Genomic DNA, 20,332 nt, shown 5'->3' with positions numbered 1-20,332 from the left:
AATACTTGTATCTTCTCTTATTAAGTTTCAAAATAAGTTTATTGATACAAATAGGGTAACAGTATGTAAAAAATAGTTACATTGAAGGTAAGAAAGAAAAAAACATACAGCATAGCAAGAAAAAATGGCAGGTGTATAGAGCATAGAATAATAACCTAGCAATACGCCATGAAAAACTGACAATAATTAATAATGAATAAAACAGGTAAAATATGATAAAGTGAACATAATAGATTCCAAAAATAATAAATTGAAGGAAGTCGTGGAGGTTGGGGTACTTCTTGCTGAAAAGGGGTTTTAGGCAGAGAGCGGCTAGCACTTGAGTCAATAAATAATGTAACCGGGTCCCAGAGGTCTCTTCGTTTCGGTGCTAAATGGAGTGGATAAACAAAAGTCGTATCCAGTCGATGGTTATAACAAATGGCATACCACCATGCTTGATACGATAATTTAGTAAAATCTTTCCAATTAGTGGTGATTTGTTGGAAGGCTCCTGCTAATAATAAATCTATTATTTTAGTATTAGCGTCACAATCTTTCCAAATAGGAGATACGCTACCTAAGGAGATATGGGTGATTGGAGGAAAAAATAGAATTATTTTGAGACCACACTTTATTCCAAAATTTATGAACAAGGTGCAGTGAAAAAGTAAATGAAATAAGTCTGCACGCGGTGAGGAGCAAGTCCAGCATTTATCTGAGGTGTCAGAATGTCTTGTGCTAAGAACGAGCGGTGACAATAGGAGTCGGTTATATACAAAACAGAGTGTCTGGGTGGTGTTTGCAGCTCTAGAAGATTTATGTAACTTAAGCCAAAGTCTATCCCATAATTCCACAGGCCAAGAGACTGTCAAAGCTTCCGTCTTGGTTTTAAATCTTGGAACAGATGGGCTATTTAAAAGTTTATATATTTTAGAAGCGGTGGTGTCATGGAGCAGTAGGGGCCGCAATGCAGTCATGTGTGTAGGTTCAGGAAAAGGAGTAGAGGCGGAATTAATGTGTTTTGAGTGAGCTAGTTGAATTGCTTGTACTAACTTAGGATATTTGGAACGAAAAGTGGGTGGAAGATGGAAGGAGGCAGCAGCCTGTGAGAAGGAAATAATCTGATCATAGGTTTGATTCTATAGTTGGCGTATCCAAATAAGGCCTCGATGATGCCATGATTTCCAAAAAATCGGTTTATTATTTATTAAAATGGAAGTATTATGCCATATAGGTTGATCAAAAAATGAAGGCAGAGAGGGGGGTGGAAGAATCTTAGACGTGTGCTTAAGGATAGGGGTAGATAAGGATTGTGGTTTGCGGGAGAAAGAAAGATATTCCGTAAAAGAGAATGGAGAAATGAACGATTGTCAAGTATAGCCCAAAGGGGAGATTTCGTGGAGGGTTCAGACAGCCTGATTCAGTAAAATGGATCATTGATGGAGGAGAAAATTGGGAAAATTGACCCCACCTTCCGTCTTAGGCCGAATTAGCTTGGAAATGGACATCCGCGATTTCCTGTGGCCCCATAAGAAATAAGATGGAATTAATTTTCTGGAAATATTTTAAAAGGATTGATATTGGAATATTGGAGATTGTAAAGAGGACTATAGGTGAGAGCATAATTTTAATGGTGTCCAATCTGCCCCACCAAGATAAATATGAAGGATGCCATTTCGTAGTTAGGGTAGTCAATTGTTGTATGCAATCGTCCATGCACCGAGCAACTGTACCAGAAAGAGAAGGTGTAAAATGAAGACCTAGATATTTGATGTCTTTAGGATTCCATGAAAACCCCGAATTAGCAAAGTCTGTTTTGAAAGTGTATTTGGTAAGAGGCAGAATCTCACAATTGTTTTTTTTTTATTTGTATCCAGATACGAAGGCGAAAGAATTAACCTCATCTAAGAAGGCAGGAAGAGACGACTGAGGTTTAGATAAGAATAATAAAACATTATCGGCGTACGCTGCCATTTTAACATCAGTTTGTTGAAAATTCAAACCATGGATCTTATCGTTTTGACGTAGCCATAGCAAAAAGGGTTCTAGGGCAAAATTAAAGAGAAAAGGAGAAAGTGGACATCCTTGCCGCACGCCTCTGCCAAGGGAGAAGTACGAAGAAATACCACCATTGGCCGAAACCGCTGCTCTGGGATGAGAATATAGGATAGAAATTAGAGTGGAGATTTTTGGGCCTAAACCAAACAAATCTAATGTGCGGAAAAGATAAGGCCATTCAACTCTATCGAACGCCTTCTCTGCGTCAAGAGCTATAGCCGCCAGAGACTGAAAGGAATGGGAGGTCTTGGAAAGGATGTAAAAAAACAAACAAGTATTGTCCGTAAGTAGTCGACCTTTAACGAAACCAGATTGTTCCTTACCCAGTAAATCAGGCAACACAGGTTCTAAACGTAGGGCTAAAGCCTTAGAAAAGATTTTGTAGTCAATATTGACGAAGGAGATGGGCCGGTAATTTTTGCAAAATTGTGGATCTTCACCCTCTTTAGGAATGAGACATATGAGAGCATCCGAGAAAGATCCAGAAGAAGTGCCAGATTGGAAGAAGGTGGACAGGAGCGCATGTAGTTTGGGAATAAGTATATGCGAGAAGTGAGTGAAAAATTCTACTGTAAAACCGTCCGGACCAGGAGCTTTGTCTTTTTTAAGAGACTTTAAAGCAGCAAAAAGTTCTTTCTGCGTGAGGTCGTTTTCCAAAGCTGAAAGGTCCGGGTGATCTTCAAGAGGGCGGTGGATTTTGGACAAAAATTGAGATATACACTGATCAGGAGAAAGTGTTTCAGAAGAATAAAGTGATTGGTAAAATAGAAGGAATTCATTCAGAATCTCATCATCCTTGTGTTTCAAAGAGTGAGCAGGACCGTAAATAGAGTCTATGTTAAGCTTATTCTGTTTTACTTTTAAATAATTAGCCAATAGTTTCCCGGCTTTATTTTGGCCACCGTAAAATTTGGCACTAGATCTTAACAAGAAGTTGGAGGCATTATTCATAGTTTCTTTATTAAACTGAAATTTAGTTTTGATAAGTTCAGATAAGGAAGCTGTCGACTTAGAAGAGTAATAAGAGTGCTCGAGCTGTTTGATTTTGGAAAGCAAGTCATCAGAGAGTTGCTGCCCTTTTGTCCGCTTACTAGAGACGTATCTAAGAATGTAATCCCTAGCTGATGCTTTAAAGGCATCTCGAACAACAGGAAAAGAAACAGTGTCCGATTGATTTAAAAGAAAATATTCCTGAAAGAAAGAGGCAAAAGAAGTCGTAAAGACTGGGCCTAAACGAAGAGAGTTATTAAAGCGCCATTTCTGAGTTAGGGTGGGTTTTTGGAGTATATCCAGATTTATAGTGACAGGAGCATGATCAGAGATCAAAATGGAGCCAATGTCCGCAGCTACCAGTGATTGGGATAGATGGTGAGAAATAAAAAAGTGATCTAAGCGTGATTAAGTGTGTTGTGTCAATGAATAAAAGGAATATTCTCTCAAAGTGGGGTTACATAGCCGCCATGCATCAATAAGTTTGTATTGAGTAATAGTACGCGTAAAAGCTTTATGAGATTTATGAGGGAGGAAAGGACTGGAGGAGTGTCTGTCTAAAAAAAGGGTCAAAAACTTCATTACAGTCACCTGCTATTATGAAATTATCGTCGTAATATTGTGTAATGTTTGGAGCTAAGGAAGTCCAAAAGGATGCATCACCAGTCGTAGGGGCATAAAGATTCAAAAGACAAATAGGGACATTGTCTACTGTAAATTTAATCAGAACCCAGCTGCCAGTTTGGTCTAGATTGTGTAATAATCTTAACTGAGAGGGATTTCCGAAACAAAATAAGGACTCCATTGTGTTTACCATCTCCTGGGGAAAAAAGGACTTCTCCCACAGAGCCCCTCTTTAGTTTGATTGATTCTTCAGCAGACAGATGTGACTCCTGTAAGCATGCAATATCTGTATCAAGTTTTGCTAAATGCGTTAAAACCCTCTGTTTTTAATGGGTGAGTGTAAACCTCTGACACTCTGAAATTCCAAGATCTAATTTTTAAAGGCATATGAAAAAACTGTACATATACATTAAAAGCCAAGTAAAGCTATATCGTGAAAGGTAAAAACTGTATTCAACAACGATCAAACTGTATGTAATGAGAAACAACGAAGAATAAATGAAAAAGAAGAGAGAGATAAAAAAGAGAAAATAGTAAGTTGTCAGTTGGAGGTCATGAAGAAGCAACAAAACAAAGGAGATTACAGAGATAGAAAAATGATCAGAAGAGAAAGATGAAGAAAGAAAAGGGTAAAGAGGAGAAAAAATGGTACAAGAAAATAAGATATAAGAAGAAGTGATTAACTTACGTAGCGTCCAAAACATACAAGGGGTGGGAGGATGGAGGCCACACGGAACAATGACGTGTCCAAAGCTCAGAAGGGAAGGCGGGAAGGGAAAACAACCCCAACGAACTCCAAAGACATAGGGAAGGGGAATGACATGTATGAAGAAAATCTGTATGGAGAGAAAAAAGAATAATGCACAAGAAAATTAGTAAGCCAAAAAACACGCTAAATATGCAGCACGATATATTTTCTATAAGTAACAATCATAAACAGCAACTATGAACTCAGTAAGTCCCTAAACCATCAGCAGAAATAAGTCATTTAGAGCTCGATGCGGAGGCAATATCCATCGTGATTACAGTGTGGGAGTAAAGAAAGCTCTTCAACTTCAACGGATCATCATAGGGGGTAGTTTTGTTGTTGAGAGTTACTTTGAAAAGGCAAGGGTGGAATAGCCCAAAGTGTGCTCCCAATGATCGAAGCTGTGGTCTTAGGGATAAGAACTCTTTGCGTCGGTCTGCAGTAGATTTTGCATAATCCTGTGAGAAGAAAAGAGGGTTTCCGGACCAGGTAATTCGTTTCATGGTTCTGGCAGCTGAGAGGATTTGAAGCAAATCAGTGTATTCGAGGAAGTAGATGATAACACCTCTTGGTTTTTTGGTGGCAGAAACAGATATCGCAGTTGGTGGAGTACCTAGACGATGTGCTCTCTGAATATTGAGATTAGTGCTTTCTGGTAGTTGAAGGATTTTTGTCAATGGATTTGAAAAAAGCAATGGAATCAGAGCCTTCTGAACCTTCCGGTAGACCATAAATGCGAAGGTTATTCCTTCTGTTTCTGTTCACTAAATTTTTAACCTGCCTATGTAGAGCTGAAACTTGTGCGCATAGTGGGTCGACTTTGGATGCAGAGGAGGCAAGGGTGTCAGCATTCTGTTCCAATAGAGTGACCCGTTCGTCGACTTTGGACCATTTCTCAGACAGCATTTAGAGTGTAGTTTTAGTCTCCTCAATAAAAGGTCGCAGGGCCCTAATTTCATCTAACAAAATGTCCATCGTAACCGAAGTAGATTGCTTGGGAGGAGAAGGGGGATCCTTCTTTAATCTTTTGAAGGCGCCTTCACTAGCGCCAGACGTTGATGCAGTAGAAGATGTTGATGAACTTTTAGGTGAACTTTCAAGTGAGTCCTCCATTGTGAGACACTGGTAGCGAGAGCTCGTATGGATCAAGAATTTACGTGAAGAGGAGGATGGTTTATATAAGTCCTTAGATAATCTCCCCATAGAGGAGTAGAGTAACGCAACAAATGAAATTCAAGAACAATGAAATTCCAATGTACCAAAAGTTGAATGGCAATACATCAATCAATAACTGAGTGAAGGTATGTAGAACAGAAAATACTGTAAGCATATAATAAATATGATACAGATATCACAGGTCAAAACTATGGCATAAGTACAAGAAGTGCAAAGTTAGTATATGCAAATGCGTAATAGGCACATAAGTAATGTAATGGTACATGCAGAAATAAGAGGCACAGAAAAAGCACAGCTGAAACAAGAGGACCAAGTTTCAGATACTTGAAAAATAGATAAGCATCAGAAGTGACTAACTTGTATCTTAAAAAGTAAAGAAAATCTCAATGCAAAATGTAATATGATGACATTAGTACACTGCAACAATGCAGTCAAATGGTATAATAAGCTGAAGAAATGCTCAGGCAATAAATAAACAGTCGGTTGGTGAAGGGCATGAACATCTTCCTTGAAGTAAGATAAGAGCGTGCTATGCAAAGGCACTCGGTACAATTGGCTGGAACGGTGAGGGAAAAGGCTGAAGGCAAGTAGCGATGTCAGAGTTGTGGTATAAAGTCAGATAGCAGAGAAGTGATAAATAACTGTAGCCACCAAATATGACAATGTTGATATTTAGCTTCAAAAAAGCTTATGCGGGTGAACACAACAGTGCTGCATGCCTGGTAATGAGAGCCGCTTGAAACGGGAGCTGAGGCTGCAACGGTAAACAAAATGGCGGCCGTCCTGAAGTAAATACAAAAGGAATTACCAGTCAAGCAAGCAACCTCATTATGGCATATTAGAGCGAGGTGAAGTGGAAAGAGGAAACAAAGGCATTAGAAACAGATGAGGTACGCCAGGAGCAGAAGATTGAAGACCGCATTTGAGCAGAGCCCCGTCAGCGGCACCTTAAAATGCCGTCCAGGACCGCGATAGCTCCGTGCAACACTCACTTGAAGCAAAAGTGGGTATAGAGCACTCCGGCAGCCTTCTTAAGGAAACCTGGTGGAACTTCAGATATTCCTACAGCACATCCGGTAGTATGACGTCCTCACATGAGAAAAAGGAGTCGCACCGGCCGGTCTCCGTCCCCGCCTCACGGGAGAGCTAGGGAGTCGCCGCCACATCCCCGTATCTTCTCTTATTAGATATATGGGAACAAGAGGATTTACATGGAGTGATTGAGTATTTTCTTCCTTCTAACCCAAGGTAGAACACAATTCCGCTCCTACTTATTTATCACCAGAATCATGAAAAGTTTGATCTTTGCTATCTTGACGGGTGGTACCTCCCCTAAACAGAGTGTAGTGAAACTGACAATATTCACGGAGGGTCCATCTCTGAGTTTAGTCAGTTGTATAAAAGCATCTGTTAAATTAAATCTCTTACTGGAAAACTCGGGGCATGTTGACCTCCTGATGTCCTATAATTTACAAACTTCTCAATCTGATGTCCCTGTTCCACACTGAGGTCACAACTTTAACTTTGTTAATATCTTCACGCTTTTTAAAAGCTTTAGGCTTTAAGCTGTTCCATAGTTAACTCTGTGTTCATCCGAGTTTCTAGTTTGAGGATTGTCTCATTTAATTTGTTGTGCTTCACATCATTCCTCAAGTTCTTTGCATGGAGCAAACTGTAGAAGGGGGTAGGTGGGACAAAGATTCCTCATTTTGCTCAGCTTTCTTGGGAAGAATTGTGCTTGTTCCCCTCCGGTTGGGGAGTTTTCTTAGTGCTCAGAGATGCTGTTGTTTATTTACTAGGAATATCTTACCATGAAGAACATTCTTAGATATCTTATTGCTATCCTCTCTGTGATGCTAGAAATTAAATCCTGAAGGAGAACGATACAGCTTTAAGTCCATGGATGGCATGGGTGGTGGTGATATTCATGTAGAGTTCTCTATTATTAGCTTATTGGTGAATCTTGATGTTGTTAAGGAGGGTTCCCATGTCTTCCATGTAGAAATTGACAAAATATCTCTCTTGGCACTTCTCTGGAGAAGGGATTTTGGGATCTTGAAATTCACACCCAGTGGTTTAATAATACAGATCCTATAGGCATGTGTTTTAACAAGGGGAAGCGTTGTAATTGAAAGTTACTCTCTTTGTAAGTAGAAGTTACGTAGTTAGTTCATGTGGAATAGCAAGTTCTAGGTTTATTGAAGAAGTTATAGGTTAGGTTAGAGGTTACAGGTTACATATTAAAGTAATCCACCAGGAGCTGCATCCCCTGGTCAGCCCAATCTTTCTAACTGCCAAGAAACCTCCAGCCACTCACCAACATTCCTTAACATTACATACTGCTGAGCAGAGGAGAGTGCAATGGAGGTGTGCACAGAATGCATCGCAAGCATAGCAGATTATAACAGGAAGACGTCAGAATACCACAGTGCAAAATCAAGTAGATATGCCTGGGTGCAGAGCAGTAGGCCCGGCAAAGTTATGGTCACACACATTTTATCAGTGTGCCCTGCGCATGTGCGAAAGGCAGAGTCTGTTTACAGAAGTGCAGAGGTTGAGGGATGTACACAGATTTCACCAATCAGGAGAGACTAAGAACAAGTTCAGGAAAGGGCAAAAACGTTGGGGTTTTACACTCAAGCAGAAGGAATCACTACACACCTTCTCTGGTAGAAGAGACGTTTGTGGTATAGTTACGTCTATTATTGAATTGATATTGTTGCTTATTGTCATCTAAGAATGTGGGTCATGTCATGCATATCTCAGAAGTGGAATGGGGGCTATGTCCTATTGGATGTCAATTGGAATGTGAGAGTGAAGCGGTTGGATCTGGTGATGGCTGGACGTGTTTCTTTCCTCCTCACCAGTGGGCCATGATATTGGCACATAGTAAACTACCCTTATTTGTATTAGTTCAACTCCATGGCTTCATTACAACGCCCTCTATGATTACAAAAGTGTAATTGAAAATTAATCCGTAATTTGTACAGAGAAGATTTTTTTTGTCAGAAATAGTATCAAGCTCGTAATACTATTATTGACTGATGCCTTGTGTTGTGGTTTGAAGCAGAAGCCAGCAGTCTTTGTGGTGGAAGGTGTCCTAAAGGCAGTAGTGGTAGTGTTCAATCATAATCAATTTCCCATGGATCACAAATATGTTTGTAGTGCCTTGACAAATGAAGCCTAGCCTGGTCACATTATGTTGGAAATACTTCTATTTCCTTCAAAAACATGCAATATTTCAGGATGAGATTGGCATGGTCATTGAGACTCTAATCTGGCATATGTTTCCTTGATAGGGGTTAGACTTTAAGTAATTACAAACACAATGCGATCTTATGTCAAGGGAGGAGAGGTCATTGGGATTGGAAGAGTTGAGCGGGTGACAGTGTCCTGGTTTACCCTATAGGCGCGGGCAAAGGGGAATCTGATAAGGATGTGATTAGTGGTATATGACATACATCAGAGGTGCTTTGTCTGTGAAGATGCGTTCAGTTTGTTTACTGAATGTTTCCTTGAACTGAATCATCAGACTTGATGACACTTGAATTAGAAAAGCTTAAAATAAACAGTAGGATGTTTGTTTGATTTGTTTTTTATGTTTCTTTTTTTGTGTGCTGTGGTTCTTTTTTACCTAATGCCAATGTAGTTGTTTGGAGAGATCTTTTATAGTGGGTACAGCCTCTTTATATGATTTCCTATTCAAGATTGTGGTCTGTGCAGAACCTTTATTTTTTTTAAAAAGTCTTGAGAGATCTCAACTGTGGACTTGGGGACCTCAGTAGTTTGTGAGTTTTTTCAAGTAGGGCAGATCATTGATGATTCTTGTGTAAACTAGGTAGCATATGAAACACAGGCTCTGAAAATCCTATTTTTGCACAAATCCTTTATTGCACTGGGGTCAGGATTATGAACTGTGATGTGTACCGCCCTCTGAAACTACCTGGTGCGATTAAGTCCGCATCTTTTCAGTTTTCCCCAACTACATGTTGGCAGGTCAAAAACTCAAATATTTAAGGGGGTAAGCGCGAGCAATATGAGACAAGCCGGTTTTGATGCAGAAATCGCTACCATCTGCATTTTAATGTTATGCTCCAATTTGAAGAGCTTAATTTGCAGCATATGCTCTGTTCATGGTACCAAACAATTACTGAACACCGAGGTAACAAATGTTATTAGGTGCACTAAATGATGCATCCCACACCCCAACACTTGCTCTCAGTGCCATTGAGTTACATTAATGAAAAATGAGTTTTATCAGCAAAATCACTGTGTTTTGGGGATATTGTAGATTGCTTCCGAATATTATAAGGAAATGTGTCTTTCTAAAATGCCAGGCCCTAGCAAGTGATGCAAGATACGATGGCATAAGATCTCTTTGGGCCTCCTTCCTTTTCCTCCTGGTGACAACACTAGCAATCAATAACATATATGAAGATAAAGCACACAGGGCCAGATGTAGGTAATCCCAGATTACCGATTCTTAAATACCGAATCATACCGATTCGGTATTTAAGAACAGGCAAATGGGATGTAGGTAATTTTACCGAAACAATTACCGAATCGGTAAGTTTCAGTAATTACCGAATCGGTATTTACCGATTCGGTAATTGCCATTCATTCCTATGGGCCTGGAAAAAATAAATACAGATTCGGTAATTGGGGGAAACATTGAAGGGTGGCAGGGTGTCACTTTGACACCCTGTTGCACCCCTCAATTGTGTATGGGTGCACATGTTGCAGACATACCTGCCCGAAGGGCATGTATGTCTGCAACATGGCTCTGTTGGAAAAGCAAAAAAAATGCTTTTTCCAAGGTTTTCATTATTTACCACCAACTTGTAGTTGGTGGTAAATAACAAATCCTAAAAGGGGAAAAGCACTCATTTGAGTGCTCCCTACATAGCAAAATCGGTAATTTACCAATTCGGTATTTTAAGGAATCTGTAATTTACCGATTCCTTAAAATACCGATTCGGTAAATTACCGATTCGGTAAAATGCCCACCTACATCTCATTTTCCAAATACCGGTCGGTAACGGCCGAAATTACCGAATTTCGGCTGTTACCGACCGGTAATTGGCTACCTACATCTGGCCCATAGTATGGGAGCTGGGCTTCTACTGTCTGGAACTCTGTCTCTGGTTTCTTGGGTGACAATGTAATCTTTTTTTTGTTTGTCTTCTCTAGGAGCTTTATCATCGCACAGCAGGACCAACAGCCAGTCCGGCCTTCTCACTCACTCTCGCAGCAGCAGTAAAGGAAGTCTGGATGAAATTGTGTCCCAGACAAAACCGAAGGAGTTGGCAGGAAGCGTGCGACAGAAGATCCTTTTGGACTACAATGTCTACATGGCCAAATGTGTTCCACAGGAAGATAGAAGCCCGGCGGCTAGTCCAGTGAACAGTGCAGAGAGTAGCCCCACAGCTACGAAAAAGGTTAGTAACCAAGAGGGGAACTATTCCAGTCTAGCTAAGGCCACTTTTGAATAACTTCTATCTCTGTATGTATGTATTCTTTACATAGCTACTGCTGTACAAGGAATTAGGGAGGGACAAAGGTTCACTATCTTTTCAAAGGAGGAGAGTGTCAAGATAGTGGCATTGCAGGGAGAGAAGAGAGAGTGTATCTGTCTGTCTATGTACCTGCCTGCCAGTGACTAGACCAGCCCTTAAAGTAATTGTTCAGTAAGACTGAATCTTTGCCTCTTTTCTATAATCTTTCAGTTGTTACTCAAACTAACCGTCACCATTGTTTGCCTACGAGGATACAAGGATGCCAGTTTTTAATCAAAAGCATACCCGAGATGTATGTCTGTTGTGCAGGGTGTTATGCTTGTCTGTTGGTACAGGCTGTTGAAACTTGGAGCATAATTTGAGCCAGTTCTTGGTGTTGATAGAGGCAGTCTTACTTGTGTTTAAAGATAGTTATGGTTAAACGTTTGGGTTGAACATTCATTTTAATCACACATGAAACTTGTAATGTGTAATGAATTGTCTATGAAACTGCTGTCGCGTCTACAGCAAATTAAAAAAATATACAGCTAGGCTAGCTGGTGATCTTGGAATACACTAGCATGTCAAACCAGTGCTGCTGCACCGGCACTGCCTGCCTTTCCTTCAGTGGGTATCAAAGTTTAGAATGTGAATGTAACTTTGAGTAAATAAATTCTCCTCTGAGAGAACAACTGCTTTCTTGTTCTGTTACGTTCTCACCTTCCATGTTAACACGCAGTCATTTTCTGGCTCTTCGTTTTTCCCAGTTGCACCTCTCGATGAAAAGCCGATGATTAATTTACACCATTTCGTTTTTTAAAGCTTTTGGCAAATTCATTAATGTTTTCCATGTAGGGTATTGCTCTTCTTTTTCTTAGCTCACATCTTCACCTTTGTCTAAGTAAGTGTGCCAAACATGCTACGAATAGGATGCCCAAATGTAAATTACCCCTAGGTCGCTGCTTTCCATTGACACCTGGTGCCTGTCTATAATTTCTCATCGGCCACACTTGGAATTTACTTCAGTGTATATTTTGATTCCATAAACATAGTGGTGTGTTCTGAATGCAGCACCGGGGAGTCAGTACTGTTGAGCTGCTTTATTGTGATACCTACTGTTTACATCTGTCACAGTTGTTTGGAAAAGGGAAGAGATTGACTATGGGCACGTGGCCTCGCTCTCCAACCTGCCTGGAGCGAAACCCACTGAGCAGCATTGACAGCCTTGGCATAGCCAGGTGTTATGTAAGCTTGCGTCTTCATAACACCCTGGCCTCACTTCGAAGTAGCAGCAGCGTGGTATCCAGTGACTGCATCCCTCATTAGGCCTCCTCCCGGGGCATATTTCACCTGGGCATTGGTAACAAATGGTGAAAGTGGCAAGGGCTCCTACTGTTTGCATCTTTCAAGAGACCTAATATCCATACATAAGCCACCTTGAGGCATATTCAAATGGACTTTTTACAGCACATCAAATGCAGAGAGAGGGGCCCCACACTCTAAAGGGACAGTGCTCGATGCTAGACTTAACAGTCGCGAATAAATCCCTTAGAAATCCCTTGTCATTCAGCTCAACATACAAACATTGAATCACCTCTCATATATTTCCCCAGTCTTGAAAGAGCCAAGCGCTACACAATGATTACCCCATAGATACCCATATATACTGTCTGCTAAGATTCAGACTTCATGTGGGTTTTGTGAACAGCATGAGCTGACCAACCTCTTTGGTGCCTGCTTCACCGCCATTCGACCCACCATCCGCATGCATCCCTGTCAACTGTGTGCTCACCCGTAAATTGTACAATGCTCTGTTTCTTTAGAGCTAGGTTCATGCTATGTAAGTCTACATACATACAGTGATACAGCTCCATGAATCGACAAACTGTGCATTATTAAACCCAGTAAAAATATGTTAGAGTGACACGTTTGTACTGGGGCTTGTGAGCAGAGGAGGATTTTTAATAAATCTATGTGATTCCAGTGTTCATTTAAGACGCGCATTCACATGGTTAACTCCAATGCCAAGATTTGTTCCCGAGTCCTATTGGGCTTTAATTACACACATTAGGACCTATTTGTTCAAATGTACATCTTAATTGAATTTACATAAGCGTCATCATATATGCACATATGAAAATGTACCATATACTGTTAATTAGCTTCGCTATGAGAGAAGTTGCATTGCAGATTCCAGTCACACCCTTATTCATCCTCCCATCGGCTTTGCTCCAGGAATCTCGTTTATTTCCAGTGTGGAGCGCGTCTTGAGAATGTTCCATCATTGGCTGCAGGAAATTCAGTCAGTGCGTGAGAACCTGAGGAGCTGCCAAGAAGGGCAGACATGAGGTGATGGGCTTTGGACCTTCCCTTCTGCCCAGGTGATGGGAATATTTGTCCTAGAGGGCCCTAACTTGGGATGGGTTTCCTCATGAGAGGAGACAAGTGCAGACCTAAGGATTGGACAACCAGGCATGTCTTGTTTGACCAATGGTGTTGAGATTTTCCAAGCCCTCCTGGTCTCTGCCTATCCAGGCAGTGTGAGGCAGACACTGGGAGTTGAAGAAAAGTTGTTGGGAACCCAGATCCGCTGGTTTATGGATGGTAAGTCACTACTGATAGTTCTGCCAACCTTCGTTTAAGAGGTAGGCTCTAGGAGGGATCCCATTGCAAGAAGCAGGGGTGGTTCTTGCCCTTACTTTCTGGAAACCCAAGTGTGCCCTAATGTTCGTTAGATGCAGGACGGGAGAGCCTCTTGCACCTGCTCCTGTTGTGCTATAGCGCTTCGCTGTTTGCGTCACAAGATGAGGGGAGACAACACTAAGAATCTGCTGAGGGGGCTGGTGGCGTCCCACTTCTGGGCAGGGAGGCAGGATGCCTTGAGTAGGTAGCAGCTTGTTTCCCCAGAGACCAGATATCTGTAGCAAAGTATGTATATGTTGATCTGTTGTGGTCTGAGTCCTGGTGGCCTTGAAACGCCCTTACTGTAAATGTGTTAAATTAATTACCGCCCAGTGAGTCAGCAGGACAGCTGGTGAGGAGTCATTGCTCATGCAGGCCACAGTAAATCAATCACAACTTAGTACATGGGTATTCACAGGAATGGAGAAACCAGGCCTCACACTAGTAAAAATCATTTTTAAATCTCTGTTGTGCAGAACAGATCTGATATTCAACCAGATCAATGGAGAAATAAAAAATGCCCCACATGCTCCCGGGCGGTTTTCGTAGACTTGATATTGTACCAAAGATGCACCAGTGATGGAAAGCCATTCAATTCGTGAAACTAAGTAAATACATCATTTTTGTTTCTGCTTTTAAATTTACAGAGAATCAGTTGTGTTCGAATGACCAGTCCTGCAGCTCGCTGGCTCTTGCACTTAATTTCAGGTGTTCCTTTCTTCTTTCACTAGCCTGGTGCCAAAGTCTTCCCCGGGTAGTGCCCCCAAGCTTGCCACCTTGCTAGGTCCACACCATATTGTGTCTCTTAGGAAAGGTGGGCCCAAAGTCCCCTCCTCAGTGCCCCAGTGTGCGAGGGAAGGTTCCATTGCCTTGTTGTACCGTGTTACCCTGCCGTTCCTCCCTCGGTACTCAAATTGGTGCTCACCCACCTCCGCTGACAGAAGAAGCATGTGCCTTATTTATTTATTTACGTGTTTATAAAGTGCTTGAATAAACTCCCGAAGGAGTATCTCCGCGCTGAGAGACAACAACAGCAAAACCGGGACAGTATAATCGTATAGGGCCAAGATTCACAAATAACAGATGATTAGGTTCCTATTAACTTGACTAGTTAGACCTGAAACAAAAAGGTTTTCAATTGTTTCCTAAAAACGAAATGGTCAGAACACTGTCTTAATTGAAGAGGCAGACTATTCCACAAAGTAGGACCAACCACTGATAGGGTCTTGCCACCCATTCTAGTCCTGCCAACCCTAGGTATCCTTAGTAGCAACTGCTCGCTTGACCTAAGGGAGCGTGTGGGAACATATGGGACAAATTTATTAGCTAAGTAGGCAGGGCCTAAGTCATATAGGGCCAGATGTAGGTAAATGAGATTTACCGATTTTTAATTACCAAATTTTACCGATTCAGTAATTAAAAATCGGTAAATCTGAGGGGTGGATATGTAGGAACATCCAGATGTTCCTTTTACCGAATCGGTAAATATCTGTATTTACCGATTCGGTAAATACCGACCGGTAATGCCCCATTCATTCCTATGGGCTTTGAAGCCCATAGGAATGAATGGGGCATTACCGGTCGGTATTTACCGAATCGGTAAATACCGATTCTGACAAGGGTGCAGGGGGTGTCACTTTGACACCCTCTAGCACCCCAAAAAAGGTTCGGGGGGCCATGTGGCAGGCATACCTGCCCTAAGGGCAGGTCTGCCTGTCATATGGCACAGGTGTGCATGCACACATGTGCATGCACACCAGAATCGTTATTTTACCATCAACTAGTATTTGATGGTAAAATACCAATTCTGTAATGCTTGTGGGACTCAGAAGAGTCCCACCTACATATCAATTTTACCGAATCGGAAAAAATACCGATTCGGTATTTTACAGAATCGGTAAATTTACCGATCGGTAAATTTACCGATTCTGTAAAATACAGGGCCCTACATCTCAAATTGCATTTACCGGTCGGTAACGGCCGAATTCGGCCGTTACCGACCGGTAAATGCCTACCTACATCTGGCCCCTAGTCCTTTATGTACAATAAAACAGGTCTTGAATTTCACTCTTTGGCGGATGGATAACCAATAGAGTTTATCCAACAGAGGTTTAGAGGGAGATCTGGGTGGAGCGTTGAGGACTAGGCTGGCTGCAGTATTTTGTACCACTTGAAGTCGGTCCAATACCTCTTCGTTTGCAGACACCAAAAGACTATTGCAGTAATCAAGTCGGTTGATCACTAGAGCCTGAACCAAAGTTTTTCTAATGGAGTTCGGAAAGAGCGGGAATATCCTACGTAGGAGTCCTATCACATGAAAACAGGTCCCCACCGTAATATTTCCATGATGTTTCATATTCAGCTCCGGCTCCAGCCGTACCCCAAGGTTCTTGATTACTAGTTTTGGTTCGGGGACTGGTCCTAGATCTAAAGGCCACCAGTCAGGGGACCATAATATTTTGGCCTCCCCGAAAAGCATCACCTCAGTCTTACCAACGTTACACTGAAGGAAGTTGGAAGACATCCATTGGGATACTGCTTTCATCCCCTCGGAGAAAGATTGTATAACCTCCAGGGTCAAGGATTTGAAAGGAAAAAGCAGCTGAGTATCATCAGCATAAGACACTGGACAGAAACCAAAGGCTCTCGTTATGTCTGCCAGGGGTGCCACATAGGTGTTAAAAAGAGTTGGGCTCAAATATGAGTCCTGTGGCACCCCTTTGGTGATCTTAACCTCATCCGACCGATATTCGCCCATGGTGACACTTTGGGTGCAGTCGGAGAGAAAGCTCTTTATCCTGTCCAGTGCCTTGCCACCCAGTCCCTTCACAGTCAGGCGTTCGATCAAGATCTTATCCTTCAGTCCTTGCTGCCTCCCTGGCCCCCTCATTTAGAATAGTATCCCCATTGGCATCCTTTCCCACCCCTTCAACATAACATACATCAAATAAATAAACACACAACACATTTTTTTGTTGGGGTAAAGTTGCTGCAGGTTTATTACATACACCGTTTTGTAATAGGTGGGTTATCTTACAGGCGATCCAAGGGCAGGCAACCAACTGGGCCACCTGCCCACCTGATGAGCCAGGCAGCAAAGGGGCGAACCCCACCTGTGCTGCCCTTACTGTTGATCCTCTTCCCAGATCCCGTGACACTTGGTCCCTTATTACTCATGCCCCTTTCAAGGCGGAGCATAGCATAGCAAACTCCCGGTTGTTCAAGCCCCCAACCGCCCGAAGGACTTACGGGGTGCCGACACGGTTTTCCAGGAAACTCCCATGAGGCTCCTAGGATTTGGCTCTGGCAACCACCATGGTGCTGCGCAGAGGTACCCTTCTGTACCCCTTTACTTCCAGATCGCCCTGTAACTCAACCACAGCTCTGAAGGTGGCTCCCGTCGCCGCCAGAGCCCCCCACCGAAATAGCTATAGTCTTACCCACAACCTCTCCTGTCTAGAGCCTTCTGCAACTCTAGATTAAAGTGAACCTTCCCTACTGGTTTTTAAATGACCCCATCTCTATCCCAATAGCCCTCAATGTTAGCCTGGTTCAGCTAGTGTCTGATGAAACAAAAAGCCCTTTTGGCCTCTGAAGTTGTGCCAAGAACTATTCACCCCCTTTGGGAAAGTTCCACTGCGTCACATGACTCAGCCCTGTGCAAACTCTGGGCGGGACGGTTTCAGACACCCTGGCTCACAATGCCCCATCTATTTGCTGCTCTTACCTAGCTGCAGTACTTCTAGCACAGTGCGTACCTGAACACCTGTGTCCAACATCTATGGGACTGCAGCCCACTTGCTGGGTGACCACTCCCATAACCAGCCTGCCTGCATTGACTATTAGGGCGATAATGGTTGTCCCTAACATTTGAACAGTCCCTTAGTTTTCAAAATCATGAAGCACAGGAATGTTCATAACTAAAAGCATGTGACAATGAGCAAGGATTCCCTCCAGCACTTCCCTGCATCCCTTATTCCTTTATGGGAATTTCGCCCGCTCAGCTCCCTCTGTGGCAAAAAACCCTAGGAATACCCGCTTAGAGAATCTATCTGATTTGCACAATGCACACTGTCTGCAATAGTAGCCCATTGTGCTTGACACCTTATTACCCCATTTGTTGGGACGGCAGCACACTATTTTGGCTGACTGCGTCCACACCAAGCATGGCTAATCTAGCTGACCGTGCAGGGCTTTTGAGCTTAACCGCAGAAAGAGGTCACCTACCCTTAGTTCTGTCCCACTTTACCCCTATCTTAGAATATTACCGAATAGGGGGGCAGGGGCTTTCACACAGCCCACCCTTGGGCAGCCCTGGCGGTGCAAAATTACCTGCTCTGGTAAATTTTGATTTTTGTTGATCACTGGACGTGCCAACTGTTGTTTTGCATGGTAACCTTTTCTGCTTGACCCTAGTTTCCCTATTACTTGGGACGGCAGCACACGATGTTGGCTGACAGCCACTTAGGCTAATATAGCTTACAGGACGGGCATTTGAGCTAACTGCAGGTACATGTCACGTACCCTTGGGTCTGGGCTGCACTTACTTCACCACGTTTACCAGACGGTTGCACAAACCCCTTTGATTGCTAAACCCTGGTAAACACCATAATGGTGTTAAATCTGGTTTGAAACAATCTAAGTCTTGTGCCCACTATTTGAGACACCTCACCCTTTCGTGCAGTGACAACTTACGCAGCGAACCGCACTTGTTTAACTGCCGTGGGATCACAGATGCACAGTACCTACTGTCCATCTCCGACCCTGGATGCTTTAAAATTGCCAAGGTGTCGGAAACCAAGATTCCCAGTTCTCTATTTAGCTGCAGTACACCTTCAGTGGATTTGCGGGATACCACAAACCGCATTGGTCATACAAAGCTTAAATACACATGTTGGACAGGCCACGTGAAGGGCTTGCTCCCTCCCCGCATGACAGGGCCCGAGCCCCGGCCCTCCAGGTGTTACCCACGGAAGCGACCCGCACCCCGTCCCCTACGGGACTCATGACCCCAGACATCCCCGTATCATGGGGCCGAGCCGCCACCAGCTTCATCGCCCGGCCCGGCCGCCATCTTGGACACTGCACCACGAGGCCGCGTGGCCTCAGCTCGACCCTAACCCTGGGCCTGGCCAGGCCCCGCCATCCCGGCACCAACATCCACCCAGGAGGTGAGCGGACCACTTGGCAGGTCAATGGGAGAAAGAAGTGTCGATGGCTCTCCCCCGCCAGGTGCCGATCGCCCCCAGCTCCCCCGGGCGCTGGCTCCACCCCCCTGCTGGGTGTCTGGACTCCCTCATCCCGGACCTCCCGACCTCCAAGTGCGAGGGTCCGGACATCAAAGGGCGCCAGACCTATAACTGGCATACGATTTTGTATAACTTAATATTTATAACAGGCTCAATGGCAATGAAAACATTGGAGGGAGGGTGGCAAAAGAAAGAGAGACGCACACTTGTACCATGAAGGATATTTCCTTATATTTAAGAATTGATAATGAAAAATACATGTAAATAACTTGCGACATACAAATATTATACAAAGTGCAGTGTATCCCAAGTGAATATTAAGCAAACCAAGAAAGTGTATAACAAGGTGAACTATACAGGTTTCAGCTGTGAATATTTACAAAAAACAGGAAACTAGACTCTAAACCAATTATATCAACAAATGATTAGCCAGCTGCTATAAAATTATAGAAACTGTGTTGGTCTGATTTGTTTCCTAGGGCGTCGACGGCGTTTCGTTGGTAGCTGGCTCCGATCAAACCTCTAGTACTAGAGGTTTGATCGGAGCCAGCCATCGAGCAGCACGATTTGAAAGCGCCAAGCACACCTGTGAAACTTGGCGGTGAAACGGCATTGACCGCGAATATCTAAAACTAAACAAAATAAAGACACGCTACCAACTGTGCCCACAGTGTGCCCGGCCGGGTTCACTGTAAGTAAATTCAGTTTACTTTCACACGCTTGGGCTATTTACACCCTGGTGCAAGATGTCCCTCACTGCCCAGTCCTGATGAGACCTTTATTCTAATGGTCGAAACGCCGTCGACGCCCTAGGAAACAAATCAGACCAACACAGTTTCTATAATTTTATAGCAGCTGGCTAATCATTTGTTGATATAATTGGTTTAGAGTCTAGTTTCCTGTTTTTTGTAAATATTCACAGCTGAAACCTGTATAGTTCACCTTGTTATACACTTTCTTGGTTTGCTTAATATTCACTTGGGATACACTGCACTTTGTATAATATTTGTATGTCGCAAGTTATTTACATGTATTTTTCATTATCAATTCTTAAATATAAGGAAATATCCTTCATGGTACAAGTGTGCGTCTCTCTTTCTTTTGCCACCCTCCCTCCAATGTTTTCATTGCCATTGAGCCTGTTATAAATATTAAGTTATACAAAATCGTATGCCATAGGAACCATTGTTTTTCTATATAAACGTACTGCCCTGGTTCCGCTGTGAGTAGGGTTTCCCTTGTTTTTACATTTCAGACCTATAACTGGGGCAGCTTCAGAGCAGGAAGGCAGTTGTATCCTGGAGTCGAGAGACACCGTGACAAACTCA

The 20,332-nt window shown here is 42.9% G+C and overlaps 1 protein-coding gene across 4 annotated transcripts in view; it reads left to right on the top strand.

Moving 5' to 3' along the window:
- TEX2 (testis expressed 2) overlaps positions 1-20,332 on the top strand; it is a 716,722-nt gene that overhangs the window by 499,819 nt on the left and 196,571 nt on the right. For all 4 annotated transcript variants that reach the window (XM_086930910.1, XM_086930912.1, XM_086930911.1 and 1 more), the window contains exon 5: positions 10,769-11,016. In XM_086930910.1, the coding sequence (XP_086787036.1) occupies positions 10,769-11,016 (248 nt within the window). The remainder of the gene's footprint in view (positions 1-10,768; positions 11,017-20,332) is intronic.

The sequence above is a fragment of the Lissotriton vulgaris genome, chromosome 7 (genome assembly GCF_964263255.1).
Source record: "Lissotriton vulgaris chromosome 7, aLisVul1.2, whole genome shotgun sequence".
Lineage (NCBI taxonomy): Eukaryota > Metazoa > Chordata > Amphibia > Caudata > Salamandridae > Lissotriton > Lissotriton vulgaris.
Note: the sequence above shows the minus strand (reverse complement) of the source record. Positions and strands in the feature narration are given on the sequence as shown.